The 24587-nt window shown below is 41.2% G+C and overlaps 1 protein-coding gene across 1 annotated transcript; it reads right to left on the bottom strand.

Annotated features, from left to right (window-relative positions):
• Positions 1-1284: 1284 nt before the first annotated feature.
• On the bottom strand, positions 1285-17917 carry LONRF1 (LON peptidase N-terminal domain and ring finger 1). Its single transcript, XM_083459913.1, has 12 exons — positions 16908-17917; positions 12424-12542; positions 10950-11072; positions 10528-10674; positions 9475-9703; positions 9298-9394; positions 8137-8251; positions 6841-6962; positions 5350-5508; positions 4817-4979; positions 3405-3557; positions 1285-2555 (listed from the first exon to the last, which is right to left on the bottom strand). Exons 1-12 carry the CDS (start codon positions 17539-17541, stop codon positions 2397-2399), a joined length of 2220 nt encoding a protein of 739 aa, XP_083316039.1. The 5' UTR covers positions 17542-17917; the 3' UTR covers positions 1285-2396.
• Positions 17918-24587: the final 6670 nt, after the last annotated feature.

Genomic DNA, 24587 nt, shown 5'->3' on the forward strand with positions numbered 1-24587 from the left:
CCAGGGCCCTTAAAGTTTAAAACATGCTTTTAAAGGCTTGGGTGGCTGCACCTGGGGGATATGGGCAGGAAGTCAAGACTACAGAACAATAGACCCAACAAGGTAAGGCCACATGTCTGATTGGGCCTTGTTGGCTACTAAGAGGCAGCTACCATGATCTCTCCGCTCACATGCACGGGGCAGGAGCAAGAGCAACAGAAGAGTAAGCCACGGTGCATGCATCGTAGCAGCTGGCAAGGTGGCATGAGAAGGGCAGTGTTACTTACCTAGTTCCATTTAAACTTCTTTCCCATCGTTCGCTTTGAATTAAAGTATAAGCCACCATGTTGCTCTCTGAACACAGGGAGCAAAAAACAGCACGGATGACAGCATGTTCCATGTCACCTACTACTAAATAGCATGTTGGCACCTAGAAATATTTGATGGTAACTCATTCAGTAGCAAAGGACTCAATAAAGAGCAACATTATAGGATGAGAAGTTCAATGCACTCTAAAATAGAGCATACTCCATCATAAAGGACTTTACCCATTAGGATTGGTGAAAGGATGAAATAATCTCATTCCAGGATACAAAATACAAAAGGATAAAACAATCTCATTCTAGGATACAATATAACTGCACGAGATATGAGCAAGAAAAAATCTGATCCAGGTACCTGTCTCAGAGTTCTTCCAACAATAAGCAGAGGCATAACATTATCATGACTCAGCTTGCTGGAATAAGCCCATATTTATCTTTTGATCTCTGCCTGCAACAGTAGGTATGATGCCAAATGGGGTTGTATCAAGAACTGCAATTGTTCTTGGAACCTGCTCACTGCATATTATCCAGAAAAGTTGACGCCAATCTATTCCATTCCCCTTCAAAGACATGCATTTCCTGAGATTACTGTACTCCCAAGAGATCATTCCATCAACATCAAGTGTGTCTTCTGAATGGCACTCAAATAGTTCCAAGACTGCCAGATTGCAGGAAAGCTATGTATGGATGTGGCCTTAATATTTCAGGATAGTGTATTTATCAAAAATATGCCTCAAAACAGTGATATGGGCTCATACAGGAAGAGGTCCTTAATGAAGTACTAACAACAGAATCCAAAGACTGCTTCATTCCCACCCCAAATATTTTTTTGTATGTTGAACCAATAAGAGAACATAGCCAAGCTGTAGGGATCAGACACTACTGTGATCCATATATAACAATTCAGGTTTCTGATAACTATCCTTTAGGGCAGAGGTGCTATATAAAAAGCCCAACAGAGACAGAAAAAAATAGTTGTAAGTTAAAAAAAATATAAGTTTTAGGTTTATTGAAAATTAAATATTAGCAAAAGCAAGAGTTTTACAAAATGATTTCACATACAAGTCAGACAGTCACAAACTGAAAACTACAAAAGTACCTATTGGCAAGCAGAATGCTAACCTTTGCATTGCTGTGTAATAGCGATATGAATAAGGCATGGAAGTCCTATTTGCACCAAATGTTTTTGAACTTTCAAAAACTAGTTAGACCCTTAACTTTTGTAGCAATGCTTCAGTAGTTCCCAAACTTTCATGAGTTGCCTAGAAGGGTATGGTGAGTGAGCTGCAGCTGACTCATGGAGCAAAGAGAAGCAGTCACTGATAGTATTTTCAAATCTGCTCATTTGTCAGAGAAGTTTAGGAATCACTGTTGTATGCTTAGTGCATTGAATCATATTTTTGTTATGTATTGGAAAGACTAGTGCTCAAAGCAACCACTCCAAAGAGTCATCTAGTAGTCATCTGTATCTAATCCAGTCTTTCACAATGCACAGTTATAGGTAATGTCTTCACAGTTTCAATAACTTCTTGACCAACCTATTTTTCAATTGCTCTTTAACATGGCTCCAAATTCATACAATCATTTTTATTTTGAAAGTATGCAAGAAAGTTAACTTGTGCCATATTTATAGTTAAGACACTCGCAAAACAAGTTTTTTATAGCAACATTCAATACTACGTTTTAAATACTTTGTGCAAATAGCAACAGGGCGCTGTATCAGAGGCAAGTTCTGATTTGCAAGATTTTGAATGCATCCTTAATATTGTAAACTTGGACATTTTTAAATCTTGCACTTTCCAATGCTTCATAACTAATCAGTGGAAATACACCACAGGATGATACATTCTCACTTGTTTATAGTGCAAATAAAGTAGAATTTTCCCATAGTTTTTTCCGGATTTAATTTTTCTGTGTGCAATTTTAGTGGTGCCCTTCAAGTTGAGGGGACCCATGTGAAGAACTGATTAATAAAGGAAGGAAGAAAGCAGTTCTGATACAGTTCTCAGACCAGTACTAAAAGTGCAAATGCTGCAAGAACTCCAGCTGTAGTTACAGCTAGAATAGGGTATTGTTTCAGTTAGATCTGGATAGTCATTTGGACTGGTTTCTAGAGAAATACATCAATATATCTTGAATTTTTATTAGTCGTTCTCTCAAAGATCTCATAGACAGCACAGAAAGCTGGTATCTAGGGTCCACAGGCAGGACAGCTAGAAGCCACCAACACCATGCGGGTCCATTAGCCATTTCCTAAAAATAAGGAACAAAAAATTAGAATGTACTAATGGTAACAAATGGCTTACAACACAGATGTGAAATGAGCAGGTTCTAGAGATCAATCAAAATACATTGTTTCATTTTCCATTATCAACCCCCAGGTCCTAGGAATTCAAGATTTCCTGATAACGTAAAATGAGGTGGTTTTATTAGCTAGCTTACACAAAACCAACTTTCAGCAGTAATCTCGATCTGAAGTTTTAAATATTGTCTTCTCTGTCTGTGATTGAAAGTGTTTGCCCTAAGGCAGCTGTGTCTTACAGCACAAGATCAAGATGGCAAGTGTATCCCTGCTGTAAATTTCACTACCATTACAGTATAAACAGGTTGACACTATCCATCAGATGTTTTAGTAGAAATGTCTTGGACATCTCAAAGCCGCTCGGCAATGCAAAGCTTCAGTCTGCCTGTGCTGACAGCCACTGCGACAACAGCACTTGTCCATCCCACTAGGGATATGCAGCTTTGTCAGCTGTGTTGCCTATTGCCACAGAGAGTGAACAGCCTCAAAATAGTGTTGAGAAAGATTTATTCCTTAAGTGTAAATAGAATAATATTCTAGAGGAAGGAGTTCAAGAACTGGCTTTTTAAAAGCCTGGTTTCATTGTCCGACACAACCACATATTTAAAATACACACTCGGCTTTTATTAATTGGCACCATCTTGGCTTCTCTCTCTTTTAGCTGCTGTCCATTTTTTTGCCTAATGATTACCACCACCACATCAGTTACTCTACCAATCTTTCTACTGCTTCCTTTACTAACAAAGCAACCCATATCATGCCAATAATTGCTAGAGAGATAGTGTATGGTGTCTGAATACCTGTATGTTTCCTTCCCTCTCTGGCATTGGACCAAAGTGCTGAAGTATTTGGCTACGAAATTTGTTTCTTAAGCTTTGGAACCAACTGCAAGCTTGGCTATATACAAAATTATGGAGCACTCCAAGTTTCTTCATCTCACCTTCATCTTCAACCTATGAATGAAGAAAGTGCAGTATAGTCACAAAACAATGAAGCAGTATATGTGAAGACTTTCTTAGCTAATTTGCATAAAAAAGCAAAAAATCGTAAGTCTGAGTTCAGTCTATATTTAAAGAGAATGGGAAAAATTCAGTGCTGAAGTAGGTCATCAAAATATTGCCATCAACAGCAAAGCACCTCACACAAAAAACTAGATTGGGTCAAGAATTCAAACCATGTTTTGGAGTATCAGCTCCTAGGCCCAAGCCTCCCCCCCCCCCGCCTTCATGCATGGGCTTAAGAAATTACTGCCTTAAATAATCAATCAATCAATCAATCAATCAATCAATCAATCCAAATGAGAGCCATTACATCTAAACAAGTTATGGTTCCTGGATGCCTCTCAAACTAGGATCAAACAGTGGTCTGCAACCCTATTTGGGAGAGTAAGATGAAAGCATAGCATGTTTGTTTGGGTATAATGGCAAACAGGAAAACAGACCAGAAAACAACATATTAAGCTGTGCATAGAAAATAATGGAGAACATTTGAACCTGTGATTTTTTCAAAACCAAAGCCTGGAGGATTGTCCAAATAAGCCAGGGTCTTTCACATTCAGAGTTCCATGTGTAAGGTAAAACACAGAGTTCTCATGAAAGTTAATGAGCTCCAATGTCAAAAGCAACTCTCCATGCTTACAAGGGATGCTTGCACCTAAATAGCACTTTCAAGATGAAAGCTCTTATATTTGAATGAGATCAATAGTGTTTTAAGACACATTTAATCTAACCTAAAACTATAACCTTCAACACATATGCTTAAAGTGGTAGCTTGACAATAACCCTTTCTTCACGTATCCAAAAGTACTCAAATGGCAAGACCACCTGTCTCATTTGATGTGTGTTCCTTTCAACATTAAAGCTACAAATTGGTTGGGCTGCGAGGAGAAAAATTCCTCCATAGCCAGAATAAACCACACGGAAGTAGAGCAGAAAAGCAAGTTTTTTGAGCAGAAGTGGACATCTGCTCCCTAATTTTTATTTTTGCAAAGCTAATCTAAAACACGTCTTCACCTAAAATGTGGAATTAAAACCTCTTACCATGCGTTGTAAATTGCAAGTTTCCATTCTAATTAACAAGGGGATGCTAAATGCACATGCTTTATATACAAAGTAGCTTTACATTTGAACAAGTAGGCTACAATCTGTATATGTTTAGAAAATGCATTATTAAAATCCTGTTTTAAGCAGTAAGTGAATGTGAAATCCAATACCTTTATATCTTCTAGATACTCAATGTCTGCAGTGTAGTAGCCATCCTTCATCCCTCTTTGCAGAACTCTGAATCTTCTTAATCCAACTGTATCAACAACAGACCGTCCATCTGGGAGATAGTCAAGGTTTCTAATGTACAGCATACAGCCATAATCTGCAAAGCTAGAAAAAGAGACATTGTGTCAGTATCCAATTCGGAAACACTATATATATATATATATATATATATATATGCAGGTTTTGGTGTCTTCGGGTGTCTTCCCGTGTAAGAGTTGGGGTGTCTAGGCGACGTTTCGACGAGGTCTCACTCGTCATCTTCACTCGAGACCTCGTCGAAACGTCGCCTAGACACCCCAACTCTTACACGGGAAGACACCCGAAGACACCAAAACCTGCATTCCTGTACCCGTGAAAATCTACGAAAGCAAATATATATATATATATATATATATATATATATATATATATATATATATTTCTATATACACACACACACACACACACACACACACACTGTGGAACACATACATACCCATTTTTAGGGTCACTGATACACATCCCAAATTGTTTTGTCCCTGTTTCCACACTCCTTCGAATCATCAGTCGATACCTTGGCTCAAACACGTGGAGGGGGCAAGGCACAGTTGGATAGGCCATAGTGCAAACGAAGATTGGGACATTCTTAGTCAAGCTGAAGACAAAATACGAAAAATATATAATAGTATTTTTAAAACCTACATTGCCCAAACAGTTCTCTTTTGATACAGGTAAATACATATACTCCCTTAACCTCTTACAAAAGCTAAGCTATAGCAAAAGGCCTGAAATCAGTAGGAATGAAGATGTATACAATATGAAGAGAAATAAAGCTTAAGACTCAGTGCTTTTTTCTAAAAAAATGTTTAAAGGTACTATCATTTTGACTCAAGAAAATCATCATTTCATAGTTCAAGTCAGGGAAAATAAATACAGTAAATGGACAAAAGTACAAAGATTCACAAAATGCTTGGGGATATGTGTCCCCCCCCCCCAGAAAAAAGCACTGTTAAGACTTATGTAAATAATTTAATTCAAGTTCTTTTAAGTCATCCAAATGGAATGTGGATATTCAATTAGCACAAAAAATTTCTCTCATCTGTTTCTGCTGCGATTCTAAACTGAAGTACTATATTATTATTAGTAGTAGTAGTATTTCATAAAATTTAGACACCACTGATTGTGAAAAACCTTAAGGTGGCTTACAAAAGATAATTCAGTAATAAAGAAAAAAACCACAACCCTACTTTAGAATGACCTCAAGTTTCTAAACAACAGCAAAAACAGGAAAGAAAGATTTTTAACAACATCTATGTGATGATATGCCAACCATGTATAAAAAGGAGGTAGAATATGATTTAGAAAGGGAAGTGTATGGGCAGATTGTGCTGGACCCTTCCCACCAGGTGTTCTCTCTCCATCCCTCAAGCCAGAATCCAATGCTAGAAGCAAATCTGTCTGTGACACCAGAGGACAGACAACAAAGAGGTAAGCCGTGGACAGGGGAGACTCCACATCCCCTGCTCTATGCATACCTTTTGCTCTTAAAATCAAGCCCCCAGTCCTTGCTCTATACATAATTAGAACAGATCTGTATTTAAAAATAAAAAATATGCCATTATTATGTAGTGCTTGGGCCTGAGATATTGCGACCTGGCTATAAAGTTCACTGCTGTGAGGTTAACACATGATGTTGAGCTCCTTTAGAGGAACTGTTGCAAGAAAAAGCAGGACGAACCACCTGCACTTGAAAGCGTCAAACAGGTCAGTGTACCTGCTTGTACCAAATTCATGTTATTCTCTTTGCTCTCTTCAGTGAGGTGATTCAGTAACAAATCCATCTAGTAGAAGTAGACTGAGACTACACTTCAAAAAATGAGGTAAATAAAAACATAGTTGAGGGAAGAAAGCTTTTCAAAAGCAGGCACAACTGAAAAGGTTTACTACTTGTTCCTAAACTTGTTAATAACTCAGTTTATAAACTTACCTGGAGTATTCAGCTGTTTCTTCATCATTAATTCTTCTTCTCTCTGATAGCTCAGCAGGTAAATACTTTACTATTAGTTCTTCCAGCAGCTGTGTAATTCTATATTGTCTATTTGCCAAATACTAGAAGTAAAAATAAAATCTTAAGTCATTATAGCTTAATTACTGCAAAGATGCTAATCCAAATTATTTTATACTAGCCTTCAATTTCTATATATCAAGCAGAAAACAGGGTGATACAACAATCCTGCATTGACCACTTTGTTTCCCTTGAACACAGTTTTTACTTTAGAACTCCTCAAATTTTCTTTCAACAGAGCTTTTACTAGGGTTAATTAACATGATAATTAGTCAATTCAATCAATTAAAAAGTTATGCCTCAATCAAAATTTTGGCCCAATATACGGCCATCCTGTGCAACAACCTGTTTGTAGCGTAAACCTCACAATGCACACTTAAGGTTTCACTTTCTGGCTCTGCCCTTCAGCTAGCTCAACCAAAAGTGACAGTTAAAAGAGAACATTTTTTCTTTTGCAAGGTAGGCAATGCCATTTCTCCAGGAAGGCTAAGAAGAGAGACAGCATCAGTTCATTCTGTATGTAATTGTTGGCTGTTGCTGGGAACATCTGCTGCCACTCATTTGGGTTAGGCAACCATGCTGTGATCAAGCAAGACTGTTCTTGTGTTCATTATTGTGGACAGGCGAACTTTATAAAGAAAAGTGAAGTATACATTTTTAAATCACACTCAAATCAGCTACCTGGCTTCTGATGGACATAGGAAAAGGGAAGTTTAGAGAAGTTATAATGTTTAATGCTTTATTGTGCTTTTACTATTCTGCTGGGTGCTTTTACTATTCAGAGTGACTAGGGAAATCCAGCCAGATGGGCGGGGTATAAATAATAAAATTGTTGTTGTTTGCCTTTCTCTCTCTGGCAGCTGACATCAGTGTACAGGGTTTTTTGTGTTGCCATTTAGATGTTGCCTTTCTATGATAAAAACATAGTTAAGGCAGTTTACAAATAAAAATATAAATCACATATACTACCACGTGCACTCACTTTCTATGGCTAATAAAATGTATTATTCTTGAGCAAAACTTAGCAGCCCTAATTCCTACTGATGATACTTTGAACAAAATAAGCTTCTGAAACTGGAATACTGAAAACCATTTCCATTGCAGAAAAACATCCGAACAAAGACTTAGCTTCCACCAAGTTTTTATTTAATGGTATATATTCTGTATTACAAATATTTGTTTTAGGTCAGCAATGTTGTGTATGGTAAATATTGTTACCTCTTTTAAGCTTTCTTTACAGAGAGGACACTGAGGAGAATGGTCCAAACATCGTTCTAAACAATTCTTACAGAAAGTATGGCCACAGGGTGTTGTCACAGGATGAAAGAAAAGCCTGAAAAAAATTTCAAGAAGTTAATCATGCTACAGTCACTTTAGTGACAAACATTAAAACAAGTAAATTAAGCCAAGTCAGAACAAAACAACCATTTGGATGCTTTTATCTTGTAACCACCTTGGCTATTGTAGGCTTAGCATAATTAAGAAATAAGATAGATCTGTTATTCCTGCTAGCAGACATTTGGCATTAGTGACAATGCATGTTCATTAGCCTTCCAAGAAGACAGTCCTCTATGAAATGTCTGTGTGGTAGAAGTGTTGAAGAGCAGCTTTCAATATGTTCCATACATGCATCCCCCAAGATGCAAAAAAGTGCCAAATAAATATATGTCATGGAGTCATGTCTTGGGCAGTCAGATGCAAACCAATTGCACAGAACCTGTAGGCTTGACAAGAAGTTGCCAAAACTGTACTTCTGTCAATATTAGGGGCCATTTGGTTAAACCCTAACTCTCTTGCAGACATTCCCTTATGTCTATGAAACAACACATTACTGCCAAAGAGAAATATTTGTGAGCCTTCCCCATGTGTACCAACCTGAATGAGTGAAGAGTTCACTCATTGGCACTAGCCAAAAATGCACAACTGACATTAATACTATCATTGGTAATACGTTTACCAATTGTTCCCAAACATTTTAACTGATGGGACTGATGGAACATTGCTATCTTGTCAGACCACTTACTAATTTTAATGCTTGTTGTAGGAATTGTAATGTACTGTGTTACATGCAGTATTATTTTAATTGCTTTTGTTATTGGTTTTCCAAAGACATGCCACAGACCACTTGAATTAAGTTCATGGATCACTGGTTGTCTAAGGACCACAGTTTGGGAGCTAAAAGGCTGGCACATGTAGCAAAACACGAACATTGTGCTTCTCTCTTTGCACAGCATGGAGCAATTTGCACACAGAAGCAATTTTCAGCAGCTTTAGAGCAAGCATCTTAACATAAAAGCTGCCCTAAGATGGAGAAGAGATCAAAGACAAAGATGATCAAATGGGTAATAAAAAGGTTGATTAAAGAAACCACTGTATTACCTCATACACAATGAACACTCAAAGTCTGAAACATCAATCAAATCCTCTGGAACTGGTCCATGATTGAATGGAAAGGTGGCATCCCTTTTTGTAGTTTCTAAATAAACAATACAGGATATTATCAAAGCATGAAATACTGAATTTATGAGACATCAATATGCATGACTAAATAGTTACCTCCTTGTTTTTTATGTTTATTCCTTCCATCTTCAATAACTTTAACATCTTGTTCTGAAAGGGACCACTTTCTTTTTAATAAAGCACCTTTATCTTGGCTGGAAAGCAGAGGTTCAGAAGAAACCCTTTTTAATCCATCATCTTTGGCATTAGTTTCTGTTGAGTGGAGAGAATGGGCAGACTGTGCACGATGCAGGCTTCCTCCAACAGGATCTTGCATTTCTAAATCCTACCAAAGACAATGGGTGGGGGGGAATGGAATCTTTATCAAATTTCAGATAAATTGGCAACAATATCCGCCAGCAGAATCACAATTTTTTAGATAAACCCTCCTTTGTTATCCAGAACAGGCATATTTCCCAGTGCAAAGGGCCACCTTGAAATTTCTGTGGACTACTTCAGAATGTTTCACATTATTAGTATGATTTGCAGGGAACTAATAATATCTGGTCCTAGCTGAATATTAGCTGCCATTCTGTATTTCTAAAATTCTACTTCCACTCTCACTTATGAAACTAGGCACATCATTAGATGGAACCTTACCATGTCACAACTTCCGTGTGTGAATGCAGACCTGAGAGTATAAAAAGCAATATCCTAAAAATACAGACTTGCACAACATTCTACTGTGCTGAAATAGAACCTCAGGAGTCCCTAGACACAAAGAACTGTTTGGAATCCAGAACTCAAGCAAACTTAAAATTCTGGCTCTAAACTGCTTCATTGTTTGCTTAACTTGCACCGCTAAACAACTCTGACTGTGGGAGCAGAAGCACATACAGGAAAAGCTTTATTTTAAAAAAGTATTGCTTCACAATTGTTATTTTAAAAACCATTCCCATAATTTTCATTAGCACATAAATAACATTCTCTCTACAATGTTGAACATTTTTCTAGCTTCTTTCCACATTCCCTATCAACCCTGAAATTTCAAAATTATATGGCATCAAACTAGAATAAGATGAAACAAAAAGCAAGTCAACAGCACAACCTACATATTGTGCATAGCAACGTTTGAAATATCATGTGTGGAAAAAAATAATCATTACTTACTGGCTCTGAACTGTGCTGTAAATTTTCACAAGACTCTTCCATTTCAGAACCATGTATAAATGGTTTACTTCGAACATGCGAAGAATTCATAGCAGATTCCTTCAGACTCTTTCTCACACTTTCTGGTGATAACAAATCACACAGCATCTGTGTAATGGACAATATTAAGGAATAAGCCAGCTATTACTAAAATTTTGTAAATCCAATTATCCCAGTCTTCTAACTTTTTAACATACTACAGTGAACCAGCTGAGCTTTTTAAGTAGTTCACCAGGCTTCAGATCTCTGGAAAAATTAACTGTAATGCAAGTTTTGTTTTCTACGTGAACATTGGTAACTTCCTCTTCACAGGAAGTAACTACATTTGAAAAGTATTAGAACTGAAAGCAAAAATTAAGCATTGCTTTAAAATATATAAATACCTTCTCAACTTCTAGTTTTGCTGGAATAAATTCTTCATCAAGGGCTAGGCAGTGAAGAAGGAGCTGTAAGGCATCATCTTTAGACCCAGCATTATTAAGTATTCTTGCTTTCCGAAAGTAGACCTAAAAAAACAGTGATTCAAAGGTATTTAAATGTTAATCATTTGGTTTGCATCACAGAAAGATTTAGAAGCCTGAGTCTAAGCATATTTCGTTTGAAGTTAGCCCCACTGGGTACAATAGAGCTTTTGCTTCCTGTAGCTATATATGCCACTGAATTATTTGATTGGGATCTTACAAGTTGCTATAGAAGAAAGCCTCAGTGAAACCGATAGAACCTACAATGGCACTAATGGTTTTAAGAGTTAGTGTAATACCTGATGTTATGCAATGAAACACAATAACAGCAGAGAACTCAAACAAAAGGATGGCACATCCTATGCATTCTACCATCACTACTTCCTCCAGTCCATAGAACCAATTGGAATAAACAGTATACAGGCATAACACACTCCATTCACTTCTTTCAGACCTTGTTTCACCCTTTCATAGTTAGCACTCATCCACACTTCTGTTTATCCTGTGCCTAGAAAGCAAATGCTTATCCCACGCTTTCTAGGGACAGGTCCGAGCTGTTTTGCATTTGCCCTGCTGCTTTCCCCTGGAAAACCCCCTCTTTAGTGATAAATCAGAACAAATGGCAATCCACGGAAAACCAGATTGCCATTTGCTCCGATTCAGCATTAAACTGCAGGTTTCCCCAAGGGAAAGCAACGGGTCAAACGTAAGAGTGAACAAGCCCTTAGTCTGCACCATATACGTACAGCTACTATTGAAAAGCACCTGTTTGCACCATGCAAAATTGATTTATTCGTCCACGGTGTGAATGCAGTTTATATTCTTGTTTCATGCAAAATTATATGTACGTGCATGTGCACATAGAGAAAGCCAACCAACTGCAGAACCAGTTGCAGAACTGGGGGTGGAGGGATCATTTAACTCTTGACTTGAAGTGCTTATAATGAAGCTTAAACACTCCCGCTTTTTTATCTTGACAAAGCTTTTCAACTTCTGCACAATTGTGCTTGAAAACATAATTACAAACAGAACAGGGCTTCTGCTAGACGTGTGCAGTACTATGCCTGCTGAAAGACTCAATCCACATAGTGAACCTGATCCAAGGTGGGTCAAAACAGTAGTACTAGCACCATGCAAATGCATGGGAAAAAATAAGAAATGGTTCCCAAATGCATGCCTGGGATAAAGGTGGGTTTGAAAATGCTACTGCAATTTCTAGCATCATGTTTTTGTATTTTTCATAATACAAGTACACTGTATGTGATATTCAATATCAGTCATACTTAAAAGTAAGACCACTGAAATCAATGGACTTTAGTTCATCAACTTTAATAAGTCAACTCCGTGGATTACTTAATAGGATATTATCTTAAGCATTTACACTTTATAGACTTACCTCAGACCAATTTGGCATTTTAGCAGTAACAGCATTCAGGTCATCCAGGGCATATTTAAATTCTTGGAGGCCAGCATAGGATTCAGCTCTATAAACCCGTAGTATCAAATCACTAGGATCTAAAATAAAAACCAATGACTTTGTCATGTAGCTGAATAGAAACTGCTTATGTTTTTATAATCCAAAATACACATGCAGTGCCGACTTATAAATAGATATGCACCTATGGAAAATAACATTTTCCAAGAAGCCAGACACACACACACACACAAAAAAGCTTTCTAAGTTTGAAGAGAAGTAGTTCATTATTTCATGCTGTTGATGTGGACAAGCTTGTTAGTAAAGATTTGTGATTTACTAAATGTTAAAATACCCTTGCAAATACAGTAAGGTGATAGTAAAGACCCTAATGCAATTAACCTAACTACAAGAACTATTTATATGCTTAGAGACCAATAAAAATATCTGAATGCTAGTCCAAAGCCCAAACTGAAGTTTAGGTTGGTTTTGTGGACCCAATGTGGTCTTAAAATCTGTATAGACATAGTTTGTAAGACAAGACCAGTCTTCCTTCACTCTTCTCCCAAGTTGGGTAGTCTGCAAATCCTTGAACCACCCTAGTCTATAGGATAAGCAAGGAAATATAGGACAAATAAATTAAAGAAAGCCCTCAAAAAAGGACAGAATTCAGTGTTTTCTGTCTACTAGTGTTTTGGCACTGTATTCCAAGCCTCTATGCTTGCAGCAGTAAAGTTTACTTAGGCGTGAAAGCAAAGATATTGACTGATTACAAGCTTAAAATGATAATATTGGCACGGCCAGAGTAGATGCAACATCGGTGAATTTGTAATCACATCTTCCACTGTGAAAACAAAATGAACTACTTGAAACAACACAGATTGTGGATATCACCTTGTCACATCTAGTTGCCTGTTTAACTCCCTTAGAGCTTGACAGTTCAAGACGACAACACTACTTTTGTGCAAGATGTCAACTTTTTGGTTTCTAACCCTTAAATTCCAACAGTCTGAAATACCTCAAGAGTTTTAGACGCTGACTGGATATGGTCTCAGTTTTCCAAACATCTTATGACACATTTTAATCATGCCCCAAAGTGCATCTAGGCACATCATGTAATTATGAAAGTAGATCAACTGCTTCCAAGTTTCTCTTTTCTTTGATTATGTGGGCAAGGTGCTGAGTAAACACACTTTATGATTATTATTTTATATTAATGTATGCTTTTTCTAATTACTGTGGAATGAGTTATAATAACATATTTAAATCTAGGAGGCAAACGTACCACCAAGGTGGCATATTCAAAAATATTTAATTGCTATACCCCTGCTCCCTGTATGTGTGTAAATAACTCCTAACTTAACTCTCCAAAAAGAATTATCCAATTTTCATAAAGGATTAAGCCCCAATTTTGGGATGCCTTCCTTTCTATGACTTACAAATTCAATTCCAAAAAATTATTATTACTAAAATTAATATGCCACACCAGTGTTTAATAGCTAGTTTGCACATACTGAAAGGGGCCAACACAGATCATATAACAAGGAAACTAACCTCACTTTGAGGTTGCACAACTGAGTGGCACACACAGTCTAAAAGATCAGCTCATTGCTAAGACCCACAGCATACTGTAGATACTGCCCTATATGTATATTCAAAGTTGTGCAAGTGTCCTCTCATGTGATTAGATTTCAGCTTCCTCTCTGCCCCTTAACAGCTCCGCAAATCTGCTCCAAAGGGTCCCATAACCCTCTAGAAAATATTGGGTGGGGTGGTTTTTAGGGTGGGAAAGAGACTACAAGGAAAAAGAAAAGAAGCTCCTGAGTCATACAGTAGCATTTTCATGAGGTACTGGCTGGAAGCAGACAAGTTTACAACATTAGCACGATGAACTTCAGGCACTAGACAGGCCAAGAACCTAAACATCAGAAATTCAACTCCATGCTGAACTAGAGCATAAAAGTTGCTAGTTTTGCCTATAGCAATACAGTAATTAATGCTGGTATCTAACATTACCCATCCTGTGTATTCATATGCATCTGAATGGACAGTGAGACACTCTTGTAGTACACAACAAGACCAAAAACAACTCAAGTCCAGCTGAAGTCCTTTCTAATTCTTTATGGCTGTTTATAGCTCCATTATATCAGATGCCCCACATACTACTCAGACACTTCTGCTGATCAAGTCACATGCTGGAGATTAGGAACTGAATCTAAGGTCATATAAATACGGCACAATAGGCCACTTCCCAAATTTAGCCTAGCCTACTGGATGAAAGCATCAAGAGTAAGACTTCTGTACTAGGCCTTGAGGTTCACTCCCATATTCTGACTCGAAATTAAGGACATGTGGTGCACTATGCAAACCTCTAACTCTGCAAAGTTTCTGTCTCAAAGCAAAATAATAAACATTTCATTCCCTGTAACTATCCTTCCAACACACCCATTTTTATTTCAGGCAAATGTCCTTGGTCTGATGTGTAGTAAAAGAAGAATATTACAGCCCCTTTAAACAATGATAAAGCTTCCATCAGAAAGTAGTACTAACATATTTGGATTAGGCTTTCAAGTTAGGAACTAGGAAGCCCAATGATTTTAGCTGGTCATTGCTCTGAATCTCAAAAGTAAGATACCAGGACCACAGAAGCACAAGTGTAAGATGGAATATAGTGTTCTCAAAGAATGAGAATTTAGACGCCTATTATGATTTGAACAGGCAGAAAACCAGAATAGTTACAAAAGGTCACAATCACCAAGCCCAGACTCAACATCTTTCAGAGATATAAAAGCATACACACAATTAAATTTTCCTTAGTTTATTTCATACAGTGTTACAAGTAGTACTCAATATTGAACATCCTGTGATGTGCTCCCAGAATATTAACCTAGTCATATCTCTAGACCTCCCCATACAAGTATTTTCTAAACAGTGTTGTGAAAGACTCAACACTCCCATCTGTGATGTCACCAGCATTATACAACCTTTTCCCCTTCCACGCCCCCATCTGCTTATGCAACTAGCCTGCCTCCTGCGAATTGTCTCAGTAACACTTTAGGAGACTGAAAATAGGCCTCTGGTAAAAGTGAATTCATCATGAGTAATTACTGGTCCTCAGTGTTACAGGTTTCACAGCCAAGCCTCTTCTGACCACCACCTCCCAAGCACAGTTGCTAAGCCCAAGTGAATGAGTGCTTCTTCACCCATATCTGCATCCCTTCTTTTAGAAATACAGGTTTTTATTCAAGGTTCCTATTTTTATGTAATATACTCTGAAAATGGGTTCCAAAATTTAGAAGCTGAAACTTTTTCACTACCTTTCAGAAAATGACAGTCCCATAGCACTTCATCAACTAACAAAGCTAATCCCATAGAATGCATCTTCAAAGATTCCTCTTTGCTTATACAGTGGTACCTCGGGTTAAGTACTTAATTCGTTCCGGAGGTCCCTTCTTAACCCGAAACTGTTCTTAACCTGAAGCACCACTTTAGCTAATGGGGCCTCCTGCTGCCGTCACGCCGCCAGAGCACGATTTCTGTTCTTATCCTGAAACAAAGTTCTTAACCTGAAGCACTATTTCTAGTTTAGCAGAGTCTGTAACCTGAAGCATATGTAACCTGAAGCGTATGTAACCCGAGGTACCACTGTACCTCTAAATGCCAGCTTTTGGAAACTCTGGAAAAGTTTACAGAAAGAGCATCAGAAAAACAATACAAGCATTTTTACCTCCCTACAAAACAAAGGGTAACAGGAAACTCACAGCTCTGCTCTCTTCAGGTCACTCACAACAAAGCCTTTATCCACATTATGCAAAATAACCAACATGATACCTCAAACCCATAATGCCCCCTAGAAACCATCAGGGTTCACCTTAAGTACTCACTGAAAATGTGGAAGACAATCTGCAGTATGAGTTTCACTTGTGAAATTCTTGCAAAAAGCCAACTTTCTAGGAACTTCCAAAAGTCCTGCATACAGGTTGCCACCTCTGAGGGCCATGTTAAATTCGCAATCTGATGTGCACAATTTTACTGGAAAACTAGCTACAGTTTCCAGCTGAAGTGCGCCGGGGCCTGTTTCACATACAGGAATCTGGATCACTTAGGTTATGCAACACTCACTTCCCGGCTGAATGCGTGACTTCAGCTCGCCCAGAAGTATTACGTTAGGGCGATATGGAGCATCTGGCCTCTTTACGAAAAATGTCCTCTATGCTTGCAAGCCATCAAGTAACCGGCAAGCTTCTGGGTTGAAGCAAGCGTGCACACCTGTGCATGCCTACATGCATGATCCCCACAGATTCCTTCACGGGACCGATTCCGATCGTCGGGAGCCCAGCGCTAGGCACATTCGAGTTCGATCAGGCTCCCCAAAGCGCACGATTGTAGTCAAAGGGCCCTTTTTACCCCACAGGAACCCCCCCCCACTTTCCCACCCCCCCCGCTTCAGCGGCCGTGGCTCTTACCCTCTTCGAGGGCCTGGCTGGCGGCTTCGCTGGCTTCCCGCAGCTGCCCTTGCACGAGCATCTCTCCGAGGCGCCGCCAGGTGCGAGCCCTCTTGCACTCCTCCGGGAACCACTTCTCCGCCAGGTGTCCCAGGGCGACGGCGACGGGCGACGAAGCCAGCGGGTCCCCGCAGCGGCGGCAGCGGGCGCGGAGGTGCTCGTGGACGCAGCGGCGGCAGTAGGCGTGCCCGCACGGCGCCACCACCGGCTCGCCGAGGAAGCCCTCGCAGCCGGGGCAGCGGAAGAGCCCCGCCGCCGCCGCCGCGTAGGAGCCGTCTTCCCGGCCGGCGGTCCCCTGCGGCGGCTGTTCCGCCGCCGCCGCTCTGCCTCCGCCGCCTTCCCTCGGCGCGTCGCCCGCTCTCTCGCCGCTCTGCCGGAGGCGGTAGTGCAGCACCAGGCAGTCCACCAGCGCGCCCAGGCGGCGGCGGGAGCTGGGCGAGCCCAAGCGCAGCGCCGCAGAGTAAGTCTCCAGAGCCTCTTTCAGGTGGTTGCCCAGCGCCAGGAGCTCCCCGCGACAGAGCAGGAGCTCCCGCTCCGAATGGGTGCCGCTGCCCCCCGGCTCTGGGGCCGACTCAGGAACCGGCGAAGACGCCATTTCCACTCCACGTCCGGCTCACCGGAGGGGGTGTGGCGCGCGACCCTCCGAGCGCCGCCGCTTCTCTGAGGTAAAGCACCGACGACGGAGCCGGCTGGCGGTTGACGAGGCCGGGCGCGCGCGCGCAGCCCTCAACTCCCTCCTTCCTCTGACAGGCTTTTTCGGACGTTGTTGGCGGTTGAGCGCGCTCGCGGGAGGCTCCGCCTTCTTTTCAATTCCCCTCAACCGCACCTCGCACAATTCCCCTCAACCCCCCCCCAACCTTAAGGTCCGGATTCCATCTCTCCAACGTGCCCCGCCTCCGCGCCCCCCACCCCACCAACCTTCTCTCTCTTTCTCTGTAAGCGCGAGAGCGTCGCGGGCGACGCCAGGGCCTTACATAAAACGGAGCGTCATCCGGCTTTCCGCGCAAGGCTGACTTGCGATTGGCCGGCGGGCCGCCGCGAGGAGCGCGACAAAGGAAAGGGGCGGGGCGAGGAAATTATAAAACAAGGCCACGTGCTCGCGCTTGTTCCATAACTTTCCTTTGCCGGATGGCAGCGGTGAGGGGCGTGGCTGGCTGGAGGGATGGTCGGCCCTAATAGAGAAGGGGTGGGTCGTAGGAATTTAGCGCTCCTCCTCCTCCTTTTCTGCTGACTTCCTGAAGACTAGTTTGCATTCCCACGCGCAATGATCCGCTGACGCAGGGGTTGGGAACTGGGCTGTACACTATGCAAAGGCAGGGGGGAAATACCCGGTGCCCCTTTTTTATTATTACTGTATTTTCCTTTACAGAGGTTTTGCAGCAGGAAAAGCTCAACCTGTAAGATTCCTCTTGCCACACACAAGAGCTCTGCCAGAAAATAGATGGCAGCTCGAGTTGTCCTCGGGAAGGGATGACATCCACATTTCTTTCTGTCTCTCAATATTAGGGGGACAAATAAATAGGGGACAACCAGTGAAGCTGAATTTGGACAGATTCGAAATTGGCAGAAGAAAGTACCTTTCGCACAACGTTTAGCTAAGCCACAGAATTTGCATTAGATTCGTAGAGGAAGAGGCTGGCAATGAAAATGTTCCATTGCCACTGCCTGGAGAGCCAGTGTGGGGAGAGCCAGTGTGGTGTAGTGGTTAAGAGCGGTAGACTCGTAATCTGGTGAACTAGGTTCGCGTCTCCGCTCCTCCACATGCAGCTGCTGGGTGACCTTGGGCTAGTCACACTTCTCTGAAGTCTCTCAGCCCCACTCACCTCACAGAGTGTTGTGGGGGAGGAAGGGAAAGGAGAAGGTTAGCTGCTTTGAGACTCCTTAAAGGGAGTGAAAGGCGGGATATCAAATCCAAACTCCTCCTCTTCTTCTTGAAGCAATACTAGCCACTGATGATTTTTGTACTAAGATCTGTCTAGTTGGCTTCCTGTGAGCATCTGATTGGCCACTGTGGGAACATGGTGCCCTCACTAGATGGGCCCTTGACCTCGTCCAGCATGGCTTTTCTTATGTTCTAAAACTTTTGAAAAAACAAAAGGCTAAACAACCAGAAAGTTTGTTTTTAGCAAGTATCAAAAACATTTTTGTCTGTTACTGTATTTGTGTTTGCCAGTAACTCCAGCTATACATTCAAACCCTTAAAAACAAAAAACAAACTTTTTTTTTTACACTTAACTGTTTAGGCTTGCCATAGAACAAAAATAGTGTGAACCAAGGATTGACACACCCAGCCAAGCCCAGTGTCCTCTCCTGCACCATAATGGTCATGTATGACCAACTTCTCTCCATGAGAAAGTGAGGAAAAGGCAGGCAAAATTCATCCTGGATTCATAGGTTGCTCTCCATTGTATATTTTTTTCTGTCTTAACTGATAGGCCCTCATTTTGCAGTTAGTATTAAACAACCAGTAGAAAGTTGAAAAACACCCTTTCCTGCTCTATCATAGTTTTATTTTACAATTATCTGTAAATTGCTGTTCAAGCAGTCCTCTTGGGGGGGGGGAGCCAAAATCAGCCCCCACTGTGTGTCAAATACTTCTGCAACAGGTACTTGCATGACTATCATGAACACCTATTGGATAGTGTCTGTGACGTTACTAATGATAATGCACACAGAGAACAATCCTTAGAGGCAGCTTTAATGTTTAACAAAATCTAGCACATGGAAATATCATGAGGAAGATTTGCAGAATTATGTCAGTTGCCACACTTGTCCTAAATTAATTCATGTTCATAACTAAATCTGGACTAGTGGGGAGTGTGTGCATATATATGTGTTTACTGGTTGGTTGGTCATTCCAACTACGTTAGGACTGTACCTGTGCCCAGTCCTATTAAGTATTATTCATGCTTTTTTTTAACTTCAGTCTGTTAGTGCTGCCAGAATTCCATTTACAGAGCTCAGAATGCCATTTACAGAGCAATTCCATGGAGGCCGGGTGTGTGTGTGTGTCAGTGGTAAATGAATCACCACTTCCTAACCCCTGCCAGGCTCATGCTGACTAGAGTGGGAGGTGGATGGCGATTTCTCTCCCCCCCCCCTTTTGGATGGTGTAGTTTTTCTCCCTTTGCCCGGGTCAGCTCAAGTGAATGGGGAAGCTTTGGATCCCGTGGAGAACTCCCCCAACATCCCCTCTTCCAAGCCCTACATGAAGAATTAAGATTGTATGTATATGTCATAAAGACGACAGACAGCAGTTTCCAACTTCTAACCATTTTGCTTTACAATCAGAATACAATTCGTTTATGGAGATCTGTCAACTGAGACTGCAGCTTTTCGCTCTGTTATATAAAGCATACAAATGGTTTATTTCCTTTGAAGCAAGGTTGCATAATGTACAGGGCACTCAAGCATAACCTAAATGCACTCAAGGCTTTTTATCAGGTAAAACAGGCAAGGAGTGCATATTTAAGCATTCTAATTTCCTTTTACATAAGCTTTTTTAAAAAAATGTGTGATATAATATTAACTCTTACAAAACTGTAAAAGAGTTCCTATTCTCTGCATAAAAACCAGCTGTTGGACCATATTTGAGAAAATGATTCCATTAGAGAACAAGTTGGCACAGTGTAGACTGCATAATTGTTTTACGTCACAGTCACACTGTACAGTGGTACCTTGGGTTAAGTACTTAATTCGTTCCGGAGGTCTGTTCTTAACCTAAAACTGTTCTTAACCTGAAGCACCACTTTAGCTAATGAGGCCTCCTGCTGCCGCTGCGTCGCCAGAGCACAATTTCTGTTCTCATCCTGAAGCAAAGTTCTTAACCCGAGGAACTATTTCTTGGTTAATGGAGTCAGTAACCTAAGCATATGTAATCTGAAGTGTATGTAACCCAAGGTACCACTGTACATTTAAATCATTATAACACCACTTTAAACAGTCATGGCTTCCCATAAAGAATTCTGGGAGCTGTAGTTTTGTCAAGGGTGCTGAGAGTTGTTAGGAGACCTCTATTCACCTCACAGAGCTGAAATTCTCAGAGTAGTTTAACGGTCAATCTCTCTTCGCAGGGAATTCTGGGAACTGTAATTCTGGAAAAGAAATAGGGGCTTCATAACAACTCCCCAAACCCTTAAACTACAACTTCCAGATTTCTTCAGGGGAAGCCATGACTGTTAGGTTGGGAAACACTGTCATAGTGCTTAGATTTATGGTGTGACCTTAGAGCACCTTCAGCCACTCAATTCCCTGTTGCAACTGGAGTCTCAACTACAGAGGAGGAGTTGCACAGGGGAAAATTGCAACTTTCAGATGTATATACCCCACTTTTATTTATTTACTTTTGGGGGGGGGGACACCCACCCAAAAACAACCCTCAAAGCGGTGATTCTTATCTGAACAAATTCCCTTTCAAATGTTACCTCCGTAAATGTAACCTCTGGAAACACAAAGCAATTGTCCGGGTGGCTAGGAACATCTTAATGTCCAAAGAAACTCTTGCAAATTGATCTTGTGAGCTGCGGGACCTCCTGGGACCAGATATGAGAATCCCAGCACTGATATTGTGATGCTGGGACCTAATGCCCTCCCAGGCATTGGCCCAGGCAAAGTGGTACAGAAACAGTTGCTCAACACGGCTGGAATTGGCATATGCGAGGGGCTCGTCTGTCCGCCCAACCCTTGTGAACGTGTGACATTAATAATCAGGTAATCAGTACTAACTACTGACTGGGAAACTTTAAGGCCCCTCTTCTCCCTTCTTACGGTTCTTTATCTTTAAGACACAGGATTGCCAAACATGCACCCCATGAGATCTCCTTTGGTTGTGTCCCCTTCCCTCATAGGCCTGCTGCCCATCCTGATCATTTTTATTTATTTTAGTGTTTGTTTTTAAAGCTTTGTTATTGGTTTGCTTGTTTTTACTTTTGTGCAGGTGGGGAGGGGGAGCTCTGGGTTTCAACCACTCAATGAGCTTTCCCCTCTTTCTCCCCAGAATACAGAGGCTCAGAGGCACTCTTGACAATAGGAAAGCAAGGAAGGTGGTATAGCATAAGGTTACCAGATTTTTTTCAAGGAATCCGGGGACACTTTTTTTTTTTAAAGAGGGGAAATTTTTTTTTTTTAAAATTATTTAAATAAATAAAGAAGTAATATCTTATCTTCTGTGGCCTCCTCTGTCGCGCTACCTTCCTCTGGGCCCCGGCCTGCTCTCTTGGAGTGCTAGCTGCCATGGAGTATGCTCGGGTCGGGCTTGGGCTCGGCCACCTCTCCTTGCCCTCCAGGCGCTCTCCTACCTCTCCTTCTCAGCGGCAGTGGCGGCTGGGGCACGGCAAGGTCAGGGCTCCCCGCTTTTTTCTCCTTCCTCTTTCTTTCTCTCCCTTCTCCTTCTCTCCTTCTCACTGCATCAGCTCCAGTTTTTACTGGCCCCAGAGCACCGTTGGGCAGTTGGCTGCGTGGCCAGGCGCTCTCGCTCCTGGCTCGATTTGGGTCACGCGGGGCGGTCAGCGCTTCTCCCAGTTGACACGCCAGGCGTCTCTGGTTCCCCTTCAGCAGCGGCAGTCTCAGCAGCCCGGAGCCAGTCTGGTAGCGCAGTTGGCTCTGGTTGGCTTCAAGAGCTGCTCGCTGCCATGGCGCCCGCCATTTTGCCTCGCCGAAACTCCCCATATGATGTGTCTTGTGCTGTTGAACCAATCACACAATATTCATTCCCTACTAATATATCTACAACACTTAAAATATAAATCCCGGGACACTAAATGAAATCCGGGAACATTCTGGGTACGAATTTTGTCTGGGGACAGATTTGTAAATCTGGGGACTGTCCCCGGGAAACGGGGATGTCTGGTAACCGTAGTACAGTGGTACCTCTAGTTAAGAACTTAATTTGTTCTGGAGGTCCGTTCTTAACCTGAAACTGTTCTTAACCTGAGGTACCACTTTAGCTAATGGGGCCTCCTGCTGCTGCCGAGCCGCCGCCACACGATTTCTGTTCTCATCCTGAAGCAAAGTTCTTAACCCAAGGTACTATTTCTGGGTTAGCGGACTCTGTAACCTGAAGTGTCTGTAACCCGAGGTACCACTGTATAGCAGCCCAGATCAATTCCTGGGGATGCTTTTAAGAGCATGAAGGGGAAGGGGAAATAAAAAAGGATCCCTCTGGTGCCTGGGCTGGTGGAAACCTGGGAAGCACTGAAGAGTGTTGCCTGTTTAGTAGTGTGGCTTTTGGATCTATAGAATTATCCGAGTGTATTTGTGTGGGTATTGTCCTTTGGGATGCATATTGCTTGGTCATGTTTGGGTGGGGGGAAATTGCCTGGTTATGTTTGTGGGAGTGCATACCCTCCAACATTTCTCTGGTGAAAATAGGGCCGTCCCATTCCATAATGATAATTTTACTATTTATACCCCACATATCTTACTGGGTTGCGCCAGCCACTCTGGGCAGCCTCCAACATATATAAAAACATAATAAAATATTAAACATTAAAAACCTTCCCTATACAGGATTACCTTAAGATGGTAACTCCATACCCTCCAATGTTTCTCCAAGGGAAATAGGGATCCTAAGGAAAAGTGGGGCATTCCGGGATCAAATCAGAAACCGGGATGGCTTCTCCAAATCAGGGACGTCTCTGGAAAATAGGGACACTTTTTAGGATCTGGGAGTGGGTTTGGGTGTTTTTGGGGCAGGAAATAGTGTGTACCCATGATAGTTTCTCAAATTTGGAAACCTTTTCAGTATAGGGATGTGGTCAAGAGATTTGCTGAGTGTTTCTAAATGAAGCTGTTGCATATGTGCTCCATATTTTGTTCTAGACAATTCTATTTATTTTTGGAGATAAACCGTGTCCTCTCTGCCACACTGTATGGTGCACAATCTGATGTTGTCAGTGTCTCAGTAATAGAATTACTTAGATGAGATGCATGCCTAAGCTGTTTCTACTCTACAATAATAAAACCAGTATGTTTTTATCTTGTTGATGCAGAACTCTCGCAAGTTTGTTATTCCAGAGACTGAATTCACTGCCAAAGATTTTCCCCGCTAGCAGTTCTTGCTTCTTCTTTTCTATCCTTTTTATCCAAATTCTTCCCATCATTCTCAGATTCCATCTCTTCCCCCACCCCAATATATATATATTTACTGCCATTTGGCATTAAAATAAGTATCTGAATGGATCATCCTGTTTTGAAAGTGTGTGTGTGTGTGTGTGAGAGAGAGAGAGAGAGAGAAAACGTATAAATTGGCCTGCTATGGAAAATGTCCCGTTCCCTCCTCCTTGTACCCCCCACTATAAGAAGCAAAGTATCTCCCTCCCATAATTTTTTTTTGAAGATGACTGCACATTTCTTTTCTTATAATTTCTCCAAAGCATCTGATGCACTGTTGACTCAGGAATGTATTAGAAAGAAAGAGCTGGATCTCTGCCATTCACTTACATAAGGAAGTAATAATAATAAAAAATGAGACTTTTGTTTTTGCTGTGATCTTCTGGCTGCCCGGATTAAACTCAAAACAACCTTTGATAACCTTTGTATCAATGATTAAAGGCTACACAGAAGCATTTCCCCCTGCCCCCATGTAGAAAACATGCTTGTTTTTGCTTCCTGCCTCGACGTTTTAAGAAATGTTCTTGAATA

The sequence above is a fragment of the Podarcis liolepis genome (assembly GCF_965112155.1).
Source record: "Podarcis liolepis genome assembly, chromosome: 9".
NCBI classification, from domain to species: domain Eukaryota; kingdom Metazoa; phylum Chordata; class Lepidosauria; order Squamata; family Lacertidae; genus Podarcis; species Podarcis liolepis.

Coding starts and splice junctions, on each gene's coding strand:
- LONRF1 (XM_083459913.1), bottom strand. CDS start 17,541: ATGGCGTCTTCGCCGGTTCCTGAGTCGGCCCCAGAGCCGGGGGGCAGC. Junction 12,543..16,907: donor CAGCCAGGCCCTCGAAGAGG/GTAAGAGCCACG, acceptor TTTTTATTTTAG/ATCCTAGTGATTTGATACTA. Junction 3,558..4,816: donor AGTATCTAGAAGATATAAAG/GTATTGGATTTC, acceptor CTTCATTCATAG/GTTGAAGATGAAGGTGAGAT.